General features: G+C 36.9%; 3 protein-coding genes across 5 annotated transcripts; 2 read left to right on the top strand and 1 right to left on the bottom strand.

The window, feature by feature from the left end:
* Window positions 1-10249: 10249 nt before the first annotated feature.
* LOC126601428 (uncharacterized) lies at window positions 10250-16420 on the top strand. Of its 3 annotated transcripts, none has more exons than XM_050268137.1 (2): window positions 10250-11637; window positions 16403-16420. In XM_050268137.1, exon 1 carries the CDS (start codon window positions 10298-10300, stop codon window positions 11624-11626), a length of 1329 nt encoding a protein of 442 aa, XP_050124094.1. In that variant the 5' UTR covers window positions 10250-10297; the 3' UTR covers window positions 11627-11637; window positions 16403-16420. The 3 variants fall into 3 exon arrangements, with proteins under 3 accessions (XP_050124094.1, XP_050124093.1, XP_050124095.1); XM_050268136.1 differs by lacking the exon at window positions 16403-16420 and adding an exon at window positions 12312-12647; XM_050268138.1 differs by lacking the exon at window positions 16403-16420 and adding an exon at window positions 12329-12647.
* A 1382-nt stretch (window positions 16421-17802) lies between these two features.
* Window positions 17803-19455, top strand: LOC126601523 (uncharacterized). The gene has a single exon (XM_050268249.1). The coding sequence runs from the start codon at window positions 18020-18022 to the stop codon at window positions 19154-19156; it is 1137 nt and encodes a 378-aa protein (XP_050124206.1). The 5' UTR covers window positions 17803-18019; the 3' UTR covers window positions 19157-19455.
* A 1310-nt stretch (window positions 19456-20765) lies between these two features.
* On the bottom strand, window positions 20766-24438 carry LOC126601224 (TPR repeat-containing thioredoxin TTL1-like). Its single transcript, XM_050267899.1, has 7 exons — window positions 23250-24438; window positions 22951-23146; window positions 22675-22847; window positions 22139-22472; window positions 21835-22039; window positions 21631-21731; window positions 20766-21259 (listed from the first exon to the last, which is right to left on the bottom strand). The coding sequence occupies exons 1-7, from the start codon at window positions 24257-24259 to the stop codon at window positions 21107-21109; spliced, it is 2172 nt and encodes a 723-aa protein (XP_050123856.1). The 5' UTR covers window positions 24260-24438; the 3' UTR covers window positions 20766-21106.
* Window positions 24439-25227: the final 789 nt, after the last annotated feature.

Here is a 25227-nt window from a genome sequence, read left to right on the forward strand (position 1 = left end):
GCCAACTATTGGAGTGGAAAAATTTGGTTCCTCTAATCCTCCAACATGTAAATCTTGTAACCATGTTGAAAAGCCCACAACACCATCTTCACTCACCATCCATGAGGGAGGTAGGGACCTGCAAGAAAACACTCTGACGCTCAAGTCAGTCTTTATTCAAGATACTTGTAAAATATAAAATCATCTTATACCTCTCCACCTCTACTTTTCGTCAGATTCTAGTTCATTTATAGGCATAAAATACTTAGGCTCCAAGTCCCACTTTCCTTCTATTTTTCCATGTTCCATCTTCCATGATCATGCCCCTTTATTCTAGCCCCACTCCCCCAAATTTAGGAATTGGCTGCTTGCTTAAGCCTTATTTTTTGCACCCATAGAGCTTATACCTAAACTCTTTAGAAACTCAAAAATGGACATCAAAATCTTCGCCACATCATGTTTGAGATACCACCCATAAAACATCAATTTCTTAGAACAAAAAAATCTCCTCAACATCAGAAGAGAATGGGCAATCCAACCATCGGCACTTCGCCATAAAAAATCCAAGGATCATGGCATATAATCTTGGCAATGTCAGAGATTTCGAAAAGCCCGATTCTTGAATAACCTTGATATTGGGGTTTATGGCTTTGTCAAGATGGGAATGCAGGACGGGATAGTCTATTTTCGTGGATGAACATTGCTCAGGAACCCTACAATTTCGAGCCCCTTGCCCCTAAATCACCACCACCGAGTAAAAATGGCGCATGTTGTCCTTTCTTCCCACTTGCACCTCTCACCTAGTACACCACCGTCGAACTTGAATATCTCCAGATATGTTGTCCTTTCTTCCTACCGACGACTCTTGTTACGCCTTCTTCCCTTCCATGCTTAGCATCAACGACCTTGTTTGTCTCCTCTGCCATTGGTGTATGACAGGGACCAATCAGTAAGGAAGCAAATCGAAATAATAAAGAGGAAAAAGTAAAAGAAAAACATTTTGATTTCATTCATACTTTCCAATTTGAAGAGATCTTTTGTCTCAAGTGGTCAGTGGTCGAGACCTATATTATCAGTCAATTTTAGGACTCCTTTTCAAACATTCATGTTGCCTTGACAAAGCATCAGCTATGGTATACGCGAAACCTGGATAGTACTCAAGAGTATAATTATAGCCCGACAATTTAAGAAGCCATTTTTGTTGAGTAGGCGTGGAGATGCGCTAATTGAGAAAATGCTTCAAGGTTTGGTGGTCCGTAAGAATCTTGAAGGATGCCCGAGCAGGTAGGGTCGCCATTTCTAGATAGCAAAGACGATGGCCATCATTTCTTTACCATAAATGGATAAAGCCTTATGTTTGTCGAATAGTGACTTGCTCAGGAAGGGGCTTGGATGATGGTCATGAGAAAGCCTAGCACTAATGCCTATGTTGGAAGCATCACACTGCAATGTAAATGGCCTAGAAAATTCGGGGAGGGCCAAGTCAAAGGTAAAAGAGAGAACCTGCTTAGGAGCCACAAATGCTTAGGTCACTGCTGGAGTTCGTTTAAAGTTATCCATTTTCAGAAGATCAACTAAAGGCCGAGCAAGAAGAAGAAAGTTACACAAAAATTTTCGATTATAGTCGGCTAGACCTAAAAATCCACGTAAGGCATTGAGTGTATGCGGTTGAGGACACTCCATGATACATTGCCCTTTTTGAGAATCAACGATGACACCCTATGCAGAAATGATATGATCAAGGTACACCACATTGGGTTGTCTAAATGAGCATTTAGACACCTTCACCTTTAATTCATTCACTCGCAGAACATCAAAGACAAATGTCAAATGATTAAGGTGGGTAGGTAAATCCAAGCTGAAGATGAGTATATCATCGAAAAAAATTAGGACAAACTTTCGTAAAAATGGTTTGAAGATGGAGTTCATTAATTAGTGCCTGAAATATGGAAGGGCCATTGCAACATCCAAAAGGTATGACCACAAATTCAAAATGCCCATCATGTGTGCGAAAAGCCGTTCTCCGAATGTCAGGTTCATGCATACGGATTTGGTGAAACCCGGATCGGAGATCTAATTTGGAAAAGATCTTAGCCTCACAGTCGCCAAGTAGCTCATCAATAATTGGAACCGAAAAAGGAAATTTGACCATCATTAGATTTAGGCCCTTGTAATTCACACAAAAAACGCCAAGTAGTGTCATCTTTGTGAACCAAGAATACGGGGGAAGAAAAATGACTTGAACTTGGGCAAATTATGCCTGCAACAAGCATTTCATCAACCTTTTTTTCCATTTCTTTCTTCTGAACATGGGCGTAACAATAAGGGCGCACTTTCACCGGCTGAGTGCACAATAACAAGGTAATTCTGTGGTCGATTGCTTGTTTAGGAAGAAAGCATGTTGGAGCAGTGAAAAGGTCCAAATAATCGTCGATAAGGTATCGTTTGGTATGCAGACGGGACGGGACGGAATGGAATGGGACGGGACGGGACAGGATGGGACGGAACGGAGAGGAAGCAAAAATGCCTTCGGATGGAAACAAGGAGGAAGAAGAAGGAGACAGAGAGGTTATAATTTTGTGTTCCACGGATGTGGAACGAGTCGTTCCAGGGGGTGAGGCGGAACGAAAATTCACCTAAAATTTGTCCCATGGAACAACGCATTCCACCTGTTTTAGGCGCACCAAACGTGGGACGGAACGCCTTGTCCCACTTTGTTCCGTCCCGTCCCAGGTACCAAACGGTACTTAAAGGAGGCGAGTGGTGGGGGAATAGAGTAACTGCCTCAGTAGTGGAACTGGCACTCAATATAGATGCTAGCAGGGAGTTAATATCCGATAGGGAAGAAGTGGAAGTTGTGGAAGACATGGTTGGAATGAGGATCAGATGATTGGAGTCACACCAAGCAATAATTATGGCCCTCAATTTGGAACTCCATTGCCTTGTTTTGGAAGTGCCATCCAATGAAACCCAAGGTTTCTAACCAGTAAGCCCTGAGAACCAAATCACAGCCCATTACCGGTAGGAGGCGAATATCAGAGGAAAGCTTATACCCCTGTAAGTTCACTGTGAGATCGTAAGTGAGTCTTATAGTATAGCAGAGACAACCATTAACCACAGCCACCGGTTTAACGAAGGAACGATCAATGCAGAGGCTAAGATGAATCGCTACAAAGGGGTTGAGAAAATTGAGGTCAGCGCCAGAATCTACAAATACCTAAATAAGCAAGGTGTCAATGTAACCAACAAGGTGCATAGCACGCCCTTATGTGCGTTTAGGAAAAGTCAGAACGTTGAGAGTGATTGAGACTATCTCGTCTACCAAGAGCCAGAGTGTGGACACTTAAAAGATTTTGATTTCATTCATACTTTCTCAAATGGTGAAAGTTGGTTCTTATACAACCCTAGCATAAGAGTATGGACGCTTAAAAGACATCACCAATCACCATTCTCAGATCGTTAGATGAAGCCAACATTTTAACAATTTAAATGACAATATTACCATCAAATAAACCACTCACTACCTAATAAACCAAAGTCGTAAACATCATATGATCCATTTACACTATACCAAAACCAACTATAGCAAATAAATAAAGGGAGCATTCATGAAAAGAACTTGAACTAAGTTTATTTTAACCAAAAATCATACTATAACTTTATTCAGACCGTTGGATGAAGCCAACATTTTAACAATTGAAAGGACCATATTACCATAAGATAAACCCCTCACTACCTAATAAACCAGAGTCCTAATAGTGTAAACATCATATGACCGTGCCATTCGCTCTATACCAAAACCAATAGCAAATAATAAATGGAGTTTTCATGAAAAGGGCTTGAGCTCAGTTTATTTGAACCAAAAATCATACTATAACTTTATTTAATGAAAAGAATTAAATATTAATGAAAAACTCTTAAATTTTAATAAAAATGACAAAAGAACTAAAACTTTAATGAAAGAAGACACTATTTTAATATAAAAAGGTTAAAAAAAAAATCTGACGCGCAAGACCGGTGTGTCCATCATAGACATTGTTTATAAAACTAAATATTATTTATGAAACTGAACAGTACTACATTAGTTCTTGGTCCACTTTCATAAATAATGCCTAGTTCTTGGTTCACTTTCATAAATAGTGTCTAGTTCTTGGTCATGTTTCATAAATAGTACTTAGTTATTAGGTCTAGTTTTATAAATAGTGTATAATAAGTGGTACAATTTCATAAATAGTGACTCTTTCTAGGTCCAATTTCATAAATAGTGCCTAGTTATTGGTCACTTTTATAAATAGTGTCTAGTTCTTTGTCATGTTTCATAAAGAGTGTCTAATTTTTTGTCCAATTTCATAAATAGTAATTCAATTTGAAGTCTTTTTCTTATTCTAAGCAAAAAAATAAGAAAAATAAAAAAATCTATTAATGATAATTGTCAACGGGAGAAAAAGGAGGTGTGGATGGAGGGAGACAAGGATCCTCCTCTGGATCAGTTTTCTGCGGATCTTCAGGATCAATTAATCTTGGATGTTGAAATTATATCTTGCGGTCATGAGCAAAACAAGACACCAACCATTTTTCTCACTGATTCACATCCCTAAATTCTCTCATCCTTCTCCCCTGTGGTGCTTTCCAGCAAGAGGACTAGATTAGGGATGGGCAAAATACTCATAGGTTTGGGTAACCGTGATTACCTGCCCATTTAAAGTTCACGGTTACGGTTATGGGTAACCGTTTATACGAACAAACGGTTACGGTTATAGATATAACCGTTTATCCATGAAATTTAAATAGGTGGTTATGGGTATTACCCGCGGTTATAATGGGTATCCATCGGTTATGGATATTACCCGCGGTTATAATGGGTATCCATTTAATTTAATGTATGTAAAATTAAAAAAATTAATTAATTAAAAACCCTAAATTTTTCGATTACAGATGAGTCATGAGTTTTCTTGAAGCATAAGTCCAAGCCATGATGCCCTCTTTGACATACACCCAAACCTTCACAGATTGAAACTTTCAGTTTATAAACAATAGATAATGCAAAGTATCCAAAAAAAAAAAGAAGAATTTAAAAGCATAACTTAGATGTTGTCTAATTGATCTAGGAAAGTTGAATGATTTTGTTGATGAAATCTAATGGAAGCAGAAAAAAAAAAGAGTAATTTCTTACTACAATTACACAATGTTAAACAAAAGAGAGTCATTCTCACCCAAAATCAACTACATATATTTGCAGAGAAAAATGAAGTCAATACCAAAATGGAAGGAGGAAACCAACTGCACCCGCACAATTGGTGTCGGTGTTCCTAAATGGGATACTAATTCAATTTATACATTTCTTTTGTATGCCTCTTTTGGTGACAACGAGTCGATGAGACTTTGTGATTGAACATGTTAAAGCATTAGTGTTCGAAAGTGTTTAGTTTCGGAATATTTTGGAGTTTTGAATCATCTAGTATTCAAGATAATGACTACTTTTTGTTTTTAGAAGTTTTACTTTGTAATCATATGGATTATAATTAAAGACATGATTGGGTGTAGCAGAAAAATATCGTTCGTAAAGTATTATTTCAATTATTGGAATTATATGAGAACTTAAATGATTAAAATAGGGAAATGCATGCTAAAATGTACCTATAACGGTGTTTAATTGTTAGAAAACGAAAATTATGACCAATTTTTCTTTTGTAATTTTCAAGTTGTTAAAAAAAAACATGTAGACGGGTGAAAAAATAGGTAAATGGGTAAAAAAAAAGGATAAATGGGTTAAAAAACGGGTAAATGGGTAAACGGTTATGGTTAAATGGGTAAACGATTATGGTTAAATTGATACACGGTTATGGGTACGATTAACCATTTATAAACGGTTATGGGTATGAGTATAACCGTTTATGCAATTACCCAACCAGTAAACGGTTATGCAGTTATGAACATAAACGGTTATGGATAAATAACCGCGGTTATCCACCAGCCATAACCGTTGCCCATCCCTAGACTAGATGATTTGGTGTTGGTCTATCTGCTCCCATCTCTACCTTGGTCTTGTCTGAGTCCTCTTCCTCTCCAACCATTAGTTTCATTAATTTCATAATTTTATATGTTTCATGGGAAAATATTAAAACCAAATTTCTTAGCAAGGGTTGGGGAAACGGTGCAGGCGATGCGAGGGGGAGGAGGGGATGTGGGTGGGATGATGGTATATGTTTTTTATGTGTGTTTTTTTTTTTTTTTTTTTTTTTGACTTTTTATTCTTTTCTCCTTATCATTAAATAAAATTATTACATGATTTTTTTATTAAAATGCAAAGATTTGAAGCATTTTTCATTAGTTTTCTTTTTAGTCTAGCCTTACTTCTATTTTTCGGCAAGCATATATAATCTATAAAAAAAGAAAATTTTATTTAAATCCATGTAACTCTTTTTACATCCAACTTAAAATTTAAATGTTAATTATCTATTTTACCCTATTGTGTCACAACCCGTCCCGAATTATTTTTATTGATGACGTGAAATGACTAAATTGCCCTTGGACTTTGAGCTCATTATATAGTGTTGTGGTTTGAGTTTGGGTTATAAACTAATCTAGTTAGTTCCTAAGTTTTGGAACTTAAAGTTAGTGGTTTTAGTGGTTGTTAGTAAGCTGGACCACGCACACACACCAACCAATCCCGTTGACCTTCTCTCTTTCTCCCTCTCTCAGTTTTCTTCCATTTTCTGTACAAGTGTACGGACAAACTTCAAACCTTCACTTCCAATCATGGATCAAAGCTAGCGAAGTGGTCTTTGTGTTCTTTGCAAGTTCAGGAGCTCATCTATGCCATTTGTTAGACGTGAAACCTTCGAAAATCTGAGAACTAGAGAACCCCGATCGTGAGCACTGTTCATGCAGTTGTAAACGTGGACCTTTCAACGAGTTTTAAGGTCATATAAAGCCTTAAAACATCTTCACGAAGCTCAGGAAGTAACTTTGGAGTGATTTGGACGTCGGGAGGCTCGAGTTCGACGAGTTGCAGTTTTGGCCGGATTATCGAGGTTTCTCGGGCGAGATTCTATGGATTTTAGGGCTTAAAATTGGTAAGGTTTTGTTCTACTCGTTGTAAGCTTCATTTTGAGATAAATTTCATGAAGTTTGGTTAAGAAATGAAGAAGATATGAAGGTTTCAATATTTTTCCAATTTTCGGCGATCGTAGTGGCACCGGCGCTGGACTCCGGCGAACCAAGGAAGAAGAAGGAGAATATTCCGTCAAAGTTGATGGAATATTTTAACGCCGTTAGGTAATTATAACGGTATATGCTGTTTTTTTAACGAAATATTCCCTAACTCTGTTAAGGAATCCGTTTGGTGTGCCAGACACGTGCCTACGCGTGAGCCACGCGTCTGGTTGTGCCTTGGTAGGCGCGTGAGGTCGCGTGGGTGCTCGGAAATTTTTTCTAAAAATATGGGGATGTTCCTGAGGTTGAATAGGTCATGGTGGTATATTCAAATACCACATTTGAGAAATGTATGAGAAGTTATTTCCTAGTTTTATGTATGTGCTTTAAATAACGTTTATTTAGTTATTTCACATATAGGTGAGACCTATCCAGAGGACGAGCGCCATTAATCGAGGCTCGACGGTTACGACCCTTCAACATATCAATGAGTGGGCTTTTGGTTTTTCGTATAGACATAAATATACTTGAGATTTTTCCCAGAAAATAAAATTGAATGATTATACGTTTTGAAATGCCATGCAAAGTATCTACCTATTTTATTTATGCATTAGTAGTTGCATATGTTTATGATTGGTGTTACGGACGCACGGATAATTGTCATGTAAGTTCATGAATTAAAGATATGAGATTAATTCAGTTATGCGAGATATGATGTGATATATTGAGAGCTCATAAACCTGCACCCTGGTGTTAGTGCTCCCGCCCAGAGTTAGGGCATAGTCCTTCACGTGATGTTCACCTCCCGTACCATATGCTCACCTTGGAACCAAGTTAGGTGCATAGGCTTGTCGTACAGACCACATTAGGTGGTTCCGACTCGTAGGTGAGCCACGATCATTCGCACAGTTTTAATGTGATCGTAGAACTAGAGCATATTTATTTTACACCTAGTCTTGTCGTACAGACCACTTTGGGTGATTCCGACTCGTGTGCAGAATTTGATATGATTGAGATTGGTTATGAGCTATATACTCAGCCGTGCAAGTAACGTTAGTTGGATCCGGTTGATATAATATCTGACATTGATATATTTTAGTTGGATTACTTATGGCATTTCATTGAGATACTTTGGCATGGTATATTTCTATGGATTTTCATCCTGAGCATGATATTTGATATAGCATATATTATATTTCTGGGAAATTATACAGGTTTTACGGCGAAGTGTTAGAACTTTTTGAGAAATGAGATGATTTTGAAAAGATTTGTTTTGCCCACTCACACTTTTTGTTCTGCACCCCTCCAGGTTTTAGGTAGAAGTGCTTTGGTGGTTCACGAGGATTTCGACGGTGGTTCTGACAGAACATCACAAATGTAGGGTGTTATATATCTAGTACTTGTCTAGTCGGATTGCACCTAGGCAATTTATGCTCTGATTGTGTATTTCACACTTAATATCGCACTTGCACCTTATCTTAATTAGTACTGCTAATAGTTGGATTATTATTTACTCATATTTCTCTATATCAATTTTGCTTCCGCACTGTGCACATGGTTATGTCACTCTCACGTGACGGCTAGTATGCCCCGATTCAGGTCGGGGTGTGTCAATTGCGTAATTACTATTAAGTAAAAAATAAAATTAATAATAAAACTCAGATTTATCAATAAACCCACACACTATAACTAAACCCTAGCATCACCCCTTGTTTATCATACATTCATTCAAGCTAAAACCCTAATAGCTTTGACAGAGAAAAACAAGTATTTCTATTGATGGATGGTGATTTTGAAGTTTTGAATCCTCCAACTAAGGTATGACTCAATTTATGAATATTTTGTTCATTTGCGTCATTTGGGTCAAATTTCATACTTTTTATATTATATTGTATTTGTTTTTCTCTGTCGGTGTCTGTCTATGCACCAAAACACCATTATAAGGACTTTTGATCAATACTGCAAAGACATATAACTTGATTATTGGTGCAAATAAATATTGCCCAACCTCATCAACCTTAACCACTAACTAGCGGGTGGCATCTACTCATGAGATTTTTTTTTCTTTCTTTGAGATTTTCTTTTCGAGATGAAAACGCAATATAAAAGGAAACTATACTACTTTGTGATGATTGAAAAAAAAAAACACTAATGAAAATGGCTTGAAAACTTTGAGTTTTAATGATAAGGACAAAATAAAGGATAAAGTGAATAGTACCAGGTTTGACTTTTTAATGTAAAAATATGATTTTTCGTTAAAGTGAACAGTACCGAGAGCTTTTCGTTAAAGTTCCCTTGAAAAAATGCAAAACTTCAAGCACCAAGATTTTTGTTCTTTCAATTTTTTGACTTATACAAGAATTTTTAGTTTACTTATAACACAATACAGCACATTGCAAGGACTTGCGGACTTGCGGACTTGCGGACATTGCAATGACCTAATAATCTTTACACCTTAACACTGGACCACCACCTAAATTGTTCCTAACATTTTAAAATTACTACTTTTATGTATTACAACAATAGTATGATTACTAATGACGAAGTATATGGGATGACTGACAGAGTTCATTTGGACTTCAGCAAATGAATGTGCTGTCATAGAGTATTAACAATGAGATAGGTGGACAGATTGCTAAATACATTATTTATTTGTCAGAATCAGCTGACTTGAACTTCGCCAGAAACAATTCTGCAAGCCTCATAATTGGAAAAAATTCAAGGAGAAATTTCTTACTAATGTTCTTAGATTATAAACTTGCTTATTTGTTGATAAATAAAAGGGGATCAATTGTTTGATTTGTTGCTTATGTGCATCAGCATAAAGAAAAAAACAAGCAAATGTCTTGGTCTGGTAGTAGGAAAAAAAAAAAAAAGCCATGGAAATGCAAAGGAAGCCTCTTTGAAAAAAAAAAAAAAACATTGAACTAGAGATGTTATTTTATAAAGAAATGAGTGTAAATATAACTTTACATTTTGAATTTTGAATTAGGTTTAATATGGTAGTTTATGTAATAAAATTGGGTTTAAAGAAATATTATTTCTTTAATAAAAATCAATACAAATGAAGAGAGTCCGTTTAGTGTAGAAAGAGATTATATGAGTTTAAATAAAATTTCTCAAAAAAAAATCTCACAAAAATCAGGGTTTAGGGTATAGGAAAATGAAGAGTATGGGCCAAATTTATACAGGAAGAACGAAAACCCTTACAATCGGGAGTTGGCCAGAGACACAGAGCATACTTCTTGGCTTCACCACTTGGTACGAATCCCAGGCAAGTTTATATTTCAATTCCAACTTCTCTGGATTTCATATGCAAATCACTTCTAAAATCCCCCAAAATATGATAACCCAGATTAACAAAAAGCTAATCTTACTCTCACTAACCTCAGTTGAGCTACACAAACCCCCTCTCTGCCACTCAATCTCGCTCTTGTTCTACACTTCCTCCCGACTCGAAAAGCCGAAATCAAAATCCAAAGTATCTGTAGCTGAATACTTAATCACCCAACACCAGTTTTCCCCAGAAACCGCTTTGAAAGCCGCATCAACAATCGCTTTTCTGAAAAGCCCTGCAGATTCTAGTTCGGTGATTTCGTTTCTCAGAGAAAGCGGCTTCTCGAAGACCCATATGGAAGATGTGATTAAAAGGGTCCCCAGGATTCTAACTTCCAATCTTGACACCGTCCTCAAACCCAAATTCAAGGTTTTCCAGGACTTGGGCTTTTCGGATTCCGACATTGTTGATATTGTGTCCTCTGACCCCTGGATTCTGTGGCGAAGTGTCGATAATAGGCTTGGCCCTTCTCTGTTGGTGCTGAAGAACATTCTCGGATCAAATGCTCGTGTGCTCAAGGCTTTAAAGTTGCCCGGGTGGTTTCTTAAATATGACTTGGAGAAGACAATGATGTCCAATGTTGAGGTCTTACAGAGTTATGGTATAAAATTGCCACAGATTATCAAATACATTTTTCAGTTTCCAAGGTTTTTTGTGCATAAGCCGGAGAGTATTGTGGATGTTGTTAAAAGGGTTGACGAGATGGGTTTTGATATGAAGTCCAAGAGGTTCCTATCAGCAATTCGGATCATGACTTCGCTGACTGTGGATACATGGGAACGGAAGGTGAAGCTTTTCAAGAGTTTGGGGCTTTCAGAAGATGATATCTCGGCGGTTTTTAGGAGGGTACCTCAGGTGTTTGCGGTATCTGAGAACAAGATTAAGGAGGTTACAGAGTTGCTACTCAGCACTGGCAAGTTTGATATCTCGTTTGTAGTTAATCGCCCAGAATTGCTTATTTATAGTGTCGAGCACAGGCTGAAACCACGTCTACGAGTTATGGAGATCCTCGAAAAGAAAAAACTACTTGGGAAAACACCTAATTTGATCACAATCTGCAAATACTCTAAACAGAAGTTTGCTGAGTTATATGTTAGTCCTTATGCAAATGAACTTGAAGGAAGAGTGCATGGAAAGGAAATCATGATCTCCTGATTGTTACTGAGGTATTTTCTTATGTGTACTTCTGTTTCTTTCTATTAGTCTTTCTAAGAAAGTTGTTACTTTTCAATTCATGTTATTGTCGATCGTGTTATACCTGCTTCATTTATGAAATTCTTTGAACTTTGGATGCGATAGAAGGATGACCAGCATTTCTGAAATTCTTTAAAATTTGAATGCAATATAAAGGAGTGATCATCGGACAAGTAACGATATTTGCTACTGAAAGTTATGCTTAGTGCTCTTTTAGGCTTTAGGTTACCAATATCTTGAACTAAGGTTATCAGTTTCTGCTGCGTGTTTGACTCTTACTGTTGCATATGTTCCTACTTTGGTCTTCCTTGGTTGTATATTAGTGATCGACAAATAAATTTGTTTCCCAGATGGCTAGGTATTAACTCTTTATTGCATTGCAGTCTGCAAACTTTTTGTTTAACATTATGATCTCTAATCAGATACAGGTAGTTTCATTGAGTTCATCTATCTGAGAGTGAATATTGAATTTCACTGTAGATTTTCATTGACAATACCTATGACGTTGGTAGGAGATGATTTGGGGTTAAGCGCATGTCTCTATTTAGAACCATTTGGGTCTGTCGTTTGGCTCATTTGCGCTTCTATGGAAAAATTGACTTGATTGTAGTTATAGTTGTACCTAATGCTGCTGTTAATTCCTCAGGTGATACCATATTGCAGGGCCACAGAAAACTCTGTTTGACACTAGGGAATGAATGTCAAAGTTTGTATACTTCTGTCCCTCAAAATGAAAAGTGGTAAGGGATGCCAAACAAAGGGCCCAATTTTTAACCCCTTGGGGTAGCCCAAGCGGTGAGGGAGGGTAGGATAATGAACTAGGATTAATATAGGTCATGAGTTCGATTCCCTCCGGTGTATAACCGAAAAGGCAGTCCTCTGAAGAGGGGATTTTCGGTTGTTCCTGTTCTGATACCAATATAAGGACATGTGAAACTCAACTTTTAGTTAGATTAGACTATACAACTACTAGCTTTTTAGAGTCCTAATTGCTTTACTTTTTACCAATATGGTATCCATCTTTACCATTTCAAAATCAATCTCCTCTTTTAAGCTCATAGACCATCATAACAATTCAAACCGTCTCTATAACTTAAACATTTCGGTGTAAAATAAACCTTTAGTGTCGATGTTATCTAAAGCGGATGTGTTCCTCCTACGCACCCGAGTTCAAATCCTTGTCACTATTTCGTTCAACTTTCACGGTTTCACCTATCTCATTATTTTATAAAAGTTCAATATTAGGGTATAAATCATGTTTGCGTTGTGTTTGAGAATGCTAGTGATATAGGAGGAATCATTGTGTTAACGAGAAGGTGACATCATCCACCTCACACAACTTTAAAAACTCAACTTCTCCATCCATGTTCACTTCACCCTACACGTCTCAAATTCTCAATGATGCATAAGATTAGAAACAGGTCAACAAACATAGATAGTGCCTTTACTTTCTCCATTATTTTTCGCTAACTTTAGACTTGGGCTAAGAGGTCGCACTTGGTGCGATGGCAAGTGCCTTCGCCCATGAGCGGTAGGTCTCGGGTTCGAGACTTGGGAGCAGCCTCTCCATAAATGGGGGTAAGGCTAGCCGACATTCACCTCTCCCAGACCCTGCGTAAAGCGGGAGCCTTGTGCACTGGGTACAACCAACAACCAACTTTAGACTTGGGCTAGTTTTTCTTTTGTTTTGGTTTTTTTGAACTTTTTCATCTTACCTTAAGGATCAAATGAACAGAAAATTACCAATTAAGTGAGCATGATTAGTAGTAAATGTTGGTTAGTTGATTGGTCAAGTAGTGTGCTTGCTCCCTTGTACTCGAATTCAAACTTGTTCGTAGATTAGATTGGTTTAGAATATCACATGATACCATGAATATCCATGTGCGCATGGTCTTATGAAAATCCAATTCCTGGAGTATGCATTATGTGATACGAAAGTTTCTCTCCCTTCGAAGGGCTTTGGCTTTTGTGCAAAAAAAATGTTTGTGTACCAAGCACTAGGACTCTTTATGCACAAACTATAGGGTAAAGTGTCAATTTAGTCTCTGAATTATCACCAAGTGAAAATTAGGTCCCTAAACTATTATTTTAGAAAAATCAGTCCTTGAATTATAGAAATATGTCAATTACATCCCTAATATTAGATTCGAAGCTACTATATTTAATTTCCCGTCAATTTAAGTCACGTTACTTGCATGTAATACACATTGGAGGGTAGATTGATAATTTTTCATAAAAAGATTGTGTATGAAGTTTACTTTGGAGGGTAAATTAGACGTTAGATTCATAACCTATATGAAATGTTAAGGGTTTATAAGCGAGAAAATGACGGTATGGTACTCTTTAAGTGTGTTAAGTGACTTTGATAAAAAAATTTGGATAAAATAGCTTTGAATATAATAGTATGGATGAAATTAGCAATTTTAATGAATTTAGGGATTTATTTTACCGAAAAAACAATTCAGAGACTTAATTTTCATTGAGGTGATAGTTTAGTGACTAAATCGGCACTTCACCCAAAACTATGTTATGATTAGATGTGCGTCCAAAGATTTTGAACGAGAATTTAAGGAGCGTTTGGTACATAGACGGGATGAAATGAGATTGAACGAAATAGGATGGAATAGAGGTTTCGTGCTATGTTTGGTACACACAGAACGGAACTGGATAACGTTCTATTCCGCGTTTGATAAGCGCAAGGCAAAATGAAACGAAAAGATTAAATGACCAAGACTCCCGGAGTATAGGTGCATACTAGAAAATACTGTCACGAAAATCATCCTACTCATTGCTATAGCTTTGACAGCACATCAAACCTCAAAAGTGTTTGAGACTTGCACCTTAAACATATATGGACTATTCACAACTAAGTATTTAACTTATCACAAAAATATATATCATCTTTGTCATCCATACAAGTTCAACTTAAGGAGAGCTACTCTCCTAAAGTTCTTATTTTGAGAACCTGTGACTTTGGTTTTTTATATGAGCTCTCAGATTAATCTTATGATGGCTTAATTTATCAACTTAAATAATTATTGTTACAAAGAAACAAAATACTATTGATAAAACAAAAAACCAAGAAGAGAGAAGAACGTTTCACTTCATGTCGAATCCCTTCTATATGAAAAACCTAGTCTCCTCGCTGAATATCTAAACCCAACAAATCCAGTTAGCATAAAACCATAATAACTTACGCATCCAATTTCATCCGATCTTTTATCAATAATATTCAAGCTCAGTTAGTTACAAAGCACCCAAAAAATTGAGATTGTTTGTTTTCGAAAATTGGCATCCCCTTTTTCTCAAATGCGTAAACCCTTTTTTCATATGAAATTTTCTGATGACAGTGAAAAATATAAAAAGGGGTCCCTCTCCCTTTTTCATACGCGAAAAGGAAAAAAGCAAAAAACTTAGGAGGAGAGAAGGGGAGTGAACAATTGAACAAGAGATGGAGAGAGGAAGGGGATGTCGAGAAGAATGACAATGGGGGAAGAAGACGAAAGATTTTATGTAAGAATTTTGTTTTAATTTAATCACATCGAAGAAAACAAAAAACTTAGGAGGAGAGAAGGGGAGTGAATGATCAAGAGAGAGATGGAGAGAGGAATGGGTTGTGGAGCAGAAAGACAGTAGGGAAAGAAGACAAAAGATTTTGTGCTAGAATTTTGTTAATCACATCGAAGAAAACAAAAAAAACTTAGGAGGAGAGGAGAGTGAACAATCCAGAGAGAGATGGAGAAAGAAAGGGGATGTGGAGAAGAAAGACGGCAGGGAAGAAGATGAAAGATTTTATGCGGAAATTTTGTTTTAATTTAATTACTTCAAAGAATTATTGTGTTCAGATACAACAAGAATTATTTAAGTTAATAGCTTAATCTATAATAAGATTAATTTGAGGACTCATGTGCAAAAGAACCTCGCAGGTCCTCAAATGAGGACCTTAGAAAAACAATTCTGTAAACTTGAGACCTTCTCCAATCAAGTGCAGACAAATATCAATTGACTGGCTTCTATGTATGTTAAGTGGTGCTACATTTTCATATTACCCCGCCTTGCATCCTGATTACAAAATTTATATACGATTTGGGATCTCTTGTGTGATTAGTTAAGTCAAATACGTGAACTAGTTTTATTGAATGAAGTAAAATACTTGTGGCAGAATTACTTGCTACGAACCTATATTAAAACTTGAGCATCCAATTCAAAATCAATTAACATCAAGTATATTACTCTAAACGTATGCTAAAACTTATCATCCAAGTCAAAATCAACTAGTATGGAATCAATAGAGAGGTACATGATTTTATATTATAGTTGAAGGCTTGGGATTAATGATATGGAATTTTATACTCTATCAATGTGAATCGAAAAGGAAAAGAGAGTAATATAATACATGGATTTGAGTATGAGACCTTTTTCGGCTATACATGCATGGAAGGCCCCAAATAAAAGTAAAGTCTAATGCTAAATTCCTAAGGCAAGTAGTGGTTAGAGGGGGTCATCTTTTTTCCAAGCTCTCAAGTGCATTGCTATCACTTCATCATCACATCCACACTTTGCCTAATCCCATTCCTCTTTTTTGATGATGAACTCTGCGGATCCCATCATTTCTTTTCTAGTCTTTCTTTCTGCTTTTCACAACCCTCTTGGGTTTATTGACTTCAAATCTTCTATTCATTTTGTGTGTTGTTAGCCTCTATTATTAATTGATACGTGTTAATTTTATGACGACAGAGTTAAGAATGACCAAGTTTATGAACACATGTCAATTAATGATAAATGCTACAAAAAGGCCACACACAAAACAAGTGCAGAAGATTTGAACTCGTGTTTACTAGCTAAATGAAATTCAGTTAAACAATGCATTGCTCATATTCTCAAAGCTCACCAGCCGCCACTACTATCTTGTGTTTGCCTATAGAGAGTTGGAGAGAGAAGGGATAGAAAATTAGAAAATAAAATGTAAGTTTGGTAATGTCTCTCAATACTTTGGAAGATTAAGAAGCAATCTTATCTTAACTTATAAATGTTATTTAATCTTTTCTTATTCGAGTGATATTCAATATATAAACGGTTAAGTATTTTGTTTTAGCTATCTTGACTACGTGTTTGCAAATAGTTTTAACTTTTGAGTGATATTTTCTTTTCATTTCTATCACCTACCTATGATTTCTTGACTTTTCCTTTGACATAGTTATAGAAATATATTTTCTAATTTTTCATGAGATATGTTTGTAAATGTGTCACATTGTGATTTGCAGGTGAATAAGTGAGAGGAATGAACTGAACAACAATCTTTCTTTAGCTCGACTCTATCATAATGGTAGTTATACCAAGTGATTTTATTAAATGACATAGTACTAACTCAATCACTAAGCAATTATTTACACATCCCATCAAAATGAAAGGGTGTGAAATCACTAAGAATGACATAAGAAGACCTCTCCAACTCTTGTGGGGTTCCATTGAAGATGAAGAGAAGTTGTTTGGTAGTTGTTCACTTGCTTTTGTGGGCACTAGCAATGCAATATAGGGCATGGGTTCACAAGTTGGTGGTATGATTGGATAATTAAACAAGGCTCGTGGCCTTTAACTTTCCCATGCACCTTTCTTAAAAAAAGTTTGAAAATGTTATGGAAGCATAGAGAAAAAGTAAGGGCCACGAAAGAAGCAATGTTTGTGACCTCATTTCAAAGGGTGCAAAAACTAGTGTCACAAAATGACCAATTAAAGAGTGTTCGAAGGAAAAATACTAGTGATATTAATTTATAGTATTTAATACAATTCATAATTTTTTTTATATTTATTGAAGGAAAAATATTAAATGTTAATAGATATCAATTTAAATGATATTGGATATCAATTTAAATGATAGCGAATATTAATTTATAGTACTTGATACAGTTGAATACTTTGTCCATGTTTATTACAATATGATTGATATTTGACCGGTGTTTAGTAACATCCATGAATAATCTCTCAAATGTTGATCATATAGTAAATACTGTAGATTGTTAGTCGATGTCATGTCAATTACTGCAAAAAAAAGAATAGGAACTAGGAAAAGAAGAAAAAGGAAAGACAGAGATGTTAAATACATCAAGTAAAGGCAAAAGCGGAGGAAAGCTGTCAAGCTCTCCCTCCTTTCTTTTTTGTTTTTGTTTTAGAAGAAATCCGTCCTTTCTTTTAAAAGCCCATCCAGAACACACATCAAAAACCAAAAAACACAATTTCAGCAAGAAAGCAAAGCAGAGCACAAGATCTTAAAAAAAGAGGAGAAACATATACAGGGGGAGAGAGAGAGAGAGAAGGGAGAAAAATTGAAGTAGCAAAGCAACAAACAATCAAAATATGAAGCGAAGGGAGGCCAAAGGAGCACTCTCAGCTGATCTCTTAGTATGTTTTCCTTCAAGAACCAATCTAAAACTCATGCCGAAGCCAATTTGCAGTCCGGCAAGGCCCTCGGAGGCCAACTGCCGCCACCCCCACCACCACCACCACCAGCATCAACTCGTAAAAAAGTCGAGCATTGGGAGGAGCGGTCTTGGTCATGCTAGTCCTCTGATGTGGGCCAAGACCAAGTCCGTGGGTTCGGAGATCTCTGAACCCACATCCCCAAAAGTCACATGTGCCGGACAAATCAAAGTCCGGCACAAGTCAGGCTCGTGCAAAAGCTGGCAGTCAGTGATGGAACAGATTGAGAGAATTCACAACAACAAAAAACAGAGGAAACAGAGGAGACCCAATTGGGCTGAGGCTTTCGGGTTCAAGAAAGAAGTCATGCAATTCTTGACTTGCTTGAGAAGTATCAGGTTCGATTTTCGGTGTTTCGGTTCTTTTCCTCACGAATCCGATATTACTTCCGACGACGACGAAGACGAAGACGAAGAAGATGAGGAAGAAAACAGAGACGGTCGACAAAACCATGTGGGTGGTGTGGGAATTAGTGACGGTTCTGACCAGAGTAGCTCTAGTACTGTGTTTTCGAAATGGTTTATGGTTTTGCAGGAAAATCAGAGTCATGGGTTTTGTAAAGAGGACAAAAAGGAGAGAAACTGTACGCCAAATTTCGATGACGGCGTCGGAATTGGATCAACTTCTGAAGCTCCAGCAGCCGCCGTTCCACCGCCAAATGCTTTGTTACTAATGAGGTGCAGGTCCGCCCCTGCAAAAACATGGCTAGAAGAGAAAGAAGAAGAAGAAGAAGATGACGACGAAGATGAAGAAGAAGACGACGACGAAGACGAAGAAGAAGAAGACGGCGACGATGAAGGAGGAGAAAATGGGTTGGAGAAGGAAGAGAAACAAGCAAAAGTTACACTGAGGAGTTTAATGGAGGAAGACAAGCAGAAAAAGAAGATGGAGAATTTGGTGGTGAGGGCATATGATTCTGATCTCTACAACATTTCATCAGACATTGCAAAGGAGACGTGGGTTGTTGGTGGATTGAAGGAAGCAATTTCCAGGAGTCGAAGTTGGAAGATATGATGCTTTTTTTTTTTTTTTTTTTTTTTTTTTTTTTTTTTTTTTTTGGGTTCTGTTAATTTTCTGCTTTGATTTGTTTTTTTTTTTTTTTTTTGTGAGCTGTTTTGTCCACTGAATTATTCAGTGGGAAACTGGTAAATTCCAAGCTCCTTGAGCATTACTTTTGCTTCATTCTTGTTGCTCTAGATTATTACAGGTACAACTTTCTCCTTTTTTTCCTGGAAAGGGGTTATGCCAGCATTTTATATTTTCTTGATGTATATCTTTTTAATTAAGAAATCAGAAATTACTTGTGATTTTTATTTTTATGTGTCTGCTTTTTATTTGGAGTTTTTCGGAATTTATTACTTACACAGATTTTGAACGGCTAGATTAATATTACCAAAATTCAGCCATGCATATTTAACCGTGATATATTATGTGGTGAGCAAGGTTCTAAAAGACGTTAGGTCCTAGTTAGGCGGCAGGCTGTGCTTAGCGAATATACAGGTTAGACGAATTTAAGTAAATCTATTATATTTCCTATAAATATGTATGCTTATACTTAAAATATATATAATTTCATCATAAATTACAAAATAGAAAGACATATATTATGATGTATTGGAACATAGTGAAAACATGGGGAACAAGAAAATAATGTGTGTAATTTAAGTATGCAACAAATTTCTTACACTTTATTGAAAAAATAATATGCAAAATGAAAGTTATTTATTTTCTATCTAAGTAACTCGCGACTAAGACGGGTGTCTAGACAGACGCCTTAACAGGTCTAGGCATCATTTTTTAATTTTTAAACGTATAGACATTAATCGGAACGATGGATGCCTAGACAGAACCTATGCGGCACTAGCTGAGACCTATACGGCACTAGCCGGATATTTTTAGATTAGCGATGGTGAGTATTGAAACCAAGGAGAATGTTCCAAGTAGAAAAAGAACTGATATTTCGTCAGAATTGTAGGGTCAAGAAGCATGAGCTATCATATCAACCAGCACTCTGAGTAACTGCGGAGGGATTCTCAGAGCGGCACCATACTCATGTAGTGCTTGAACAATCTACCAAAACTCCAAAACAGAGTATGAACAAAAAGACAAGCTTCAAAGGGACTCCTAACTCTTTCTATGCATTTATCCATTAGTTCTTTAACTGCTCTTAATTTTGAGAGAGAATTGATGTCCTTTTGTCACTCTTTCTATGCATTTTATCCATTAGCATAAGTAAGTTCTATCTTCAATATAAAGTGTACAATGTAATTATTAAGTTTTTCTAAATTGTCACTTTTTGATCCTTGTCTCCTTATATGCATTTGTCTATTTGTACCGAAATTTGTCGCGACCGAGACGTTTTTATCTCTTCCTAAATGCATTTTATTTTTTGTTTCATTGTCATTGCCTTGTGGATTTTACCTAAAAATAAGTCAATCTTAATAGATAAGCATACTATAATGTAATTGAAAATTTACCTTATTGTTATATTTTGACCACTCTTTCTATATGCATGTTATCCATTTGGTCCAAGCTTGTTTGGACGTTATTTATTTGCCACTCTTCTCAACTCTCGGTTGTATAAATTTATGTTTTTTCAAAATAACAAAGTTCACAAACAGAGTACAAATCTTAAATACTTACTTTTAATCAAACCACAATTCATTTTAACCAGGGACATGTTGGTGTGCAAACATATGGGATAACAGAAGCAAAACAAAAAGAAAATATATAAAAGAATCACGAAGGTATACATATTCAAGTCCACTCAAATTTCCATATTCCTTAAATTTTATCTATGATTACATTGATTCTCTTCCCATCCTTTTTTTTATGTGTACTGCACGCAAAGGATTAAGTTTGTCATGTGGGCTTCTTCTTTTGGAAGATGTGAAGTTTCTGCTGCCAGTCACCATATATTAAGTGTAATTTTTGTTTATCTTCTGTTTAATTTAACTATCCTGATCAACTGCTGTACAATTTGACTGAGCTTTCTAGTTGTTCATGGTTTTTGCCTGGAATTTCTTTGACCCTTGATCCATTTTTGTATATCTTGAATGCTGGGATTGTGCTCACATCCTCCATTTTGGCCAAGTAGGGATGGTCTTCCACCTCCACCTGAATTTAAAAAAAAATCACTTTGAATGTTAAGAACAATACTAATATAAGCTGATTAAATATGCAGAAATAGAACCGGTAACAAACTTGTACTGAAAAAATAAAATTTACAAATTTATATTCAAAAGTAGACCAAGTCGGTTGATGGGATCAACGGTTTGGTTTTGGTCCCAAGAAATCTCAAACTGACACCATCAGTGCGATTTCCGATCCCGGCCAAAACCAGACTATGCCCACCTTTACACTAAACCATAATTTATATACAACTTATTGTTTGTTTAGTGTCCCCAGTTCTACTTTCTATTAAAAGTTTGCATCAAGTTATGTCTGTGAACGTTCCTTTTGCCCATATAATCTTAGTAATAACTAACCTTGAGAAAATTAACAGATGGGAATCTTTTGGAGACTTGGTGCAGGGCTTGTAACACTTTCATTTGTTTACTTTTGTTACAAAACAGCACGACAGACATCCCTGTTGGTGAGACAATGAGGTGTTTGGTGAACTTCTTTCTCATCTAGTTAGGGAGAAAGTAGAACATTGAGCATTTGGAAAATAGGGAAGAATATATAGCTACCTGGGGATGTCACAAAGTATCTGAAACGCTCATTGCTGGAAACAAGAACCAAGTTTGATCCGAATTTCGCGTCTTCAATATCTTCGCCATGTTGTCTTTTGAGCTGGATTTTGGCTTCAAACAAAGCCTTTCCAACTTCCTCATCTCCAGGAGTTTCCCTTATCAGCATCTCATAATCTTGAATTGAAGCTCCCCACCTCTCCAACTGAGATAGAACAAAACAAAAAGAACCATACTAATTAGTAAAGGGTTATCACACATGAAATTTTCTGTGCAGAAAGGCTTTCAAGTAATAACAATTCACCTTGGCGTTGCAATCAGCGCGGCGCAGCCTGGCCTTGCTATAAGAAGGCTGCAGATCGAGTGCTGCATTGCAATCTTCGATGGCCTTTTCAAATTGTCCAAGCTTAGAACGACAAGCTGCTCTATTGCATAGTAAAACCGAATTGTGTGGATCGTGCTGTAGTCCTTGGCCATATACTACACACGCTTCCGAAAACTTTGATGCCTTGAAGAGAAGGTTACCACTCACTCGGGCTGACGCAACAGCTCTAGCCCTCTTCACCACCATACCGACGTTCTTGTCACCTGGATTGAGCCATGCTGCATTTGTAGCTGTACCTACCGCGTCCTCAAACCTGCCAACCCCCGTAGCTCTATGATGTTAAAATCTTGACATTTTATCTGAACTAAGATAAAGTAATACTAAATTACTGGATGCAGATAAATAAAGTTGGATGCAAATAAATTATAGGGACCAACCTAACTTGTGATGCAATGCAGGACATATTTAAAATCCTATGTTATATTAATCGTACTAATTAATTTAAATCAACTAACCTGCCAGCAGCCAAGTAAACCTGAGCTCCAATCATTAACAGATAGGCACTACTAGCCATGCCAAAAAATTTGGTGCAAATATCAATGCCAAAACTGGGTCGTTTTTGGTAGGTGGCATAGGCCTCTTGTTGTCTTTGAAGCTTCAGCAAGGCCTCAGCTTGTAGAGCAAACACCTACTCATGGTTAAACAACCTTATATTAATTATTTTGATTAACAGATTAAATTAATTAACCTTTGGCATAACTAGGGATTGACTAAATAAAAAAGCTAATTACCTGTGGAGCTGAATTGGCACCTGAGGAAATTGCTAGTTGGGTTTCATTGAGCAAAACATTCCACTCCTGTAATTTCTGAGCTTCAGTGCACCTGCTGAGGCATTTTTGAAGAGCCTGACATTGGTCAACGTCTTTCGATTTAGCGTATGGACCCGAGTGTTTGTAGTGATCCAATGCTTTCTCTGCTTTTCCCAGTCTAAATGACAGATTAATGTTCATGTGTAAGCAAATGTTTTAATAGACAACACGGTGAAGATATCAAAGACGTAAAATTTGTGTCCTGCAGGAAAACATGTTACCTGAGATATGTTGTTGCCAACCGATGATGAGCTTTGTGGTAAGAGGGTTCAATCTGGATTGCTTCTTTACACTCGAAAACCGCCTCAATGAGATGGCCTAAACCAATCAAGGCTGCTCCCTTGTTGCTATAGTACGCTGCCTTGTTTGAATCCAACGCAATTGCACGATCATACAAAGCCAAGGCCTCTTCAAATCTGTCCTCCTTGTATGCCTCGTTCCCCATGGACTTCAACACCTCAGGGTCTAACTTATTCAATGCCATGCCTCCAAAATCATCACTGTTTTTCCTCACAATGATTCCCATCACAACATTGCTTCCTAGTTTTCGGTTAGGTGTGGAACTCGAGTCTTCTACGTTTCTAGGATGATAAGCCAGAGTTTTGATTGAAATGGCACTGGGACTATTGCTTGCTCTCTGATTGGTAACGCCGGGCTGCCTCAGGTTCCTCCCCTGTCCTGTAAAAATTAAGCTACTTGAAGTGGCTCGGACTACAGCTTTGCTTTCGTTGGTTTGCTGGTGATCACTGATCTTCTTACTGAGCTCTGCAGAGCCAGCAGTGGACGCCCTTCGTAGCTTCATCTCTTTCGCCAAGTCATGCTGCTGTGACACCTTGATCTGCCCTGCTCCACTGGATGAAGAAGTCGAGCTTCTTGCAGCATCTGAATGTCTTCTTGGTTGAACCTTTTGGTGGCAAGCTGAAGGGCTTGGATGGCCCAAGCTAGGCTTCCTGGCGTGTTCCAAGTCGAAATTGGGAGAAGGTTTACCCAAATTCAAGGAGATTACAGTAGCACTACGCTGTGTGGGTTTGGTTGGTTGGGTCTTTGATTCATTAGACTTTGAAGAACAATCATCACTGACTGGTAGATTGAAATCATTTTTGCTAGTGTTTGAGGAAGGTAGTGAATGAACAGATGATTTTCTAGGCCAGTAGCTTCTGCACTGGAAAATCCCACCCATAAAACCACAACCCAATTCATTTCTCACCTTGTACTTTGCCATATCTGCCATTTTTTTCCTTCAAGTTTTTGGTTCCTATAGAAGAAGCTACTTATAGAAGACAGATGTATTAAAATCCATGTTAAACTAATATAACATCTGGAACAATTTAAATGAATAAGGAAAAAAAAAGAAAGACTCGGGCTTAAAATATATGGGAATAAAAAAAGAGATGGCTTGACCCTGAAGGATTATTGTGAACCAGAATATCATCCAAAAGGTGCACAAATAAGCTCACAGCCTCCCTTAGAGTGGCTTCCAAGAAACCGACTTTATCTTCTTTTTTTTTTTCCTGTATAGGGTGCGTGTGTGTGTGTGTGTGGGGTCAAACCCATAAGCTTAATTAGCGTGTTAAAGAAAAAGGATTAGTCCTACTGTAATGCTTTTTGTTTTTAGGGTTCCCAAAATCCTTATACTAATGACCAATTGGTATGAAATCTATAAAATTATAATGTTAAAAATATAAAAAAGAAAGAGCGGTACTGTTCAATATTTTACAGCTAAAGGTGATATGTTTAGAAATTAAATACTATTGAAAAAGGGTCTTGTCAACATCTTCTGGTGGCTGAGGCTCCTGTTTTTTGACAAAGTAGACGACATGTGTACCGCTGAGATGCGAGACAATTACATACTTGCAAAGCATGAGACAAATTTGGACGATGTGGATTTAACAAGGAATTAACAAGTGGTTTGTTAAATCCTTATCAAAATTTTAGTACTTGTTCAACTTTTTGGTGAGAAACTGAGAGGTTGACCAATGCACCAATGGACCAATGCATTACACCAGCTGCTACGGAAAAGTTGAGTCTTCTAACACAAGCTTTCCCAATTATACTTCACTTTTCATTTCTTATTATTATTTTTCACTGGATTTTATCTCTTAAGCATAAGTGTGCGTTTGTTATCCTAAAATAGGGAAATTATACACCTTTTTTTTTGGTGATCATATAAAAATGAATCAAATAGAAACAACAAACATA

This window comes from Malus sylvestris, chromosome 15, assembly GCF_916048215.2.
Source record: "Malus sylvestris chromosome 15, drMalSylv7.2, whole genome shotgun sequence".
NCBI classification, from domain to species: Eukaryota; Viridiplantae; Streptophyta; class Magnoliopsida; order Rosales; family Rosaceae; genus Malus; species Malus sylvestris.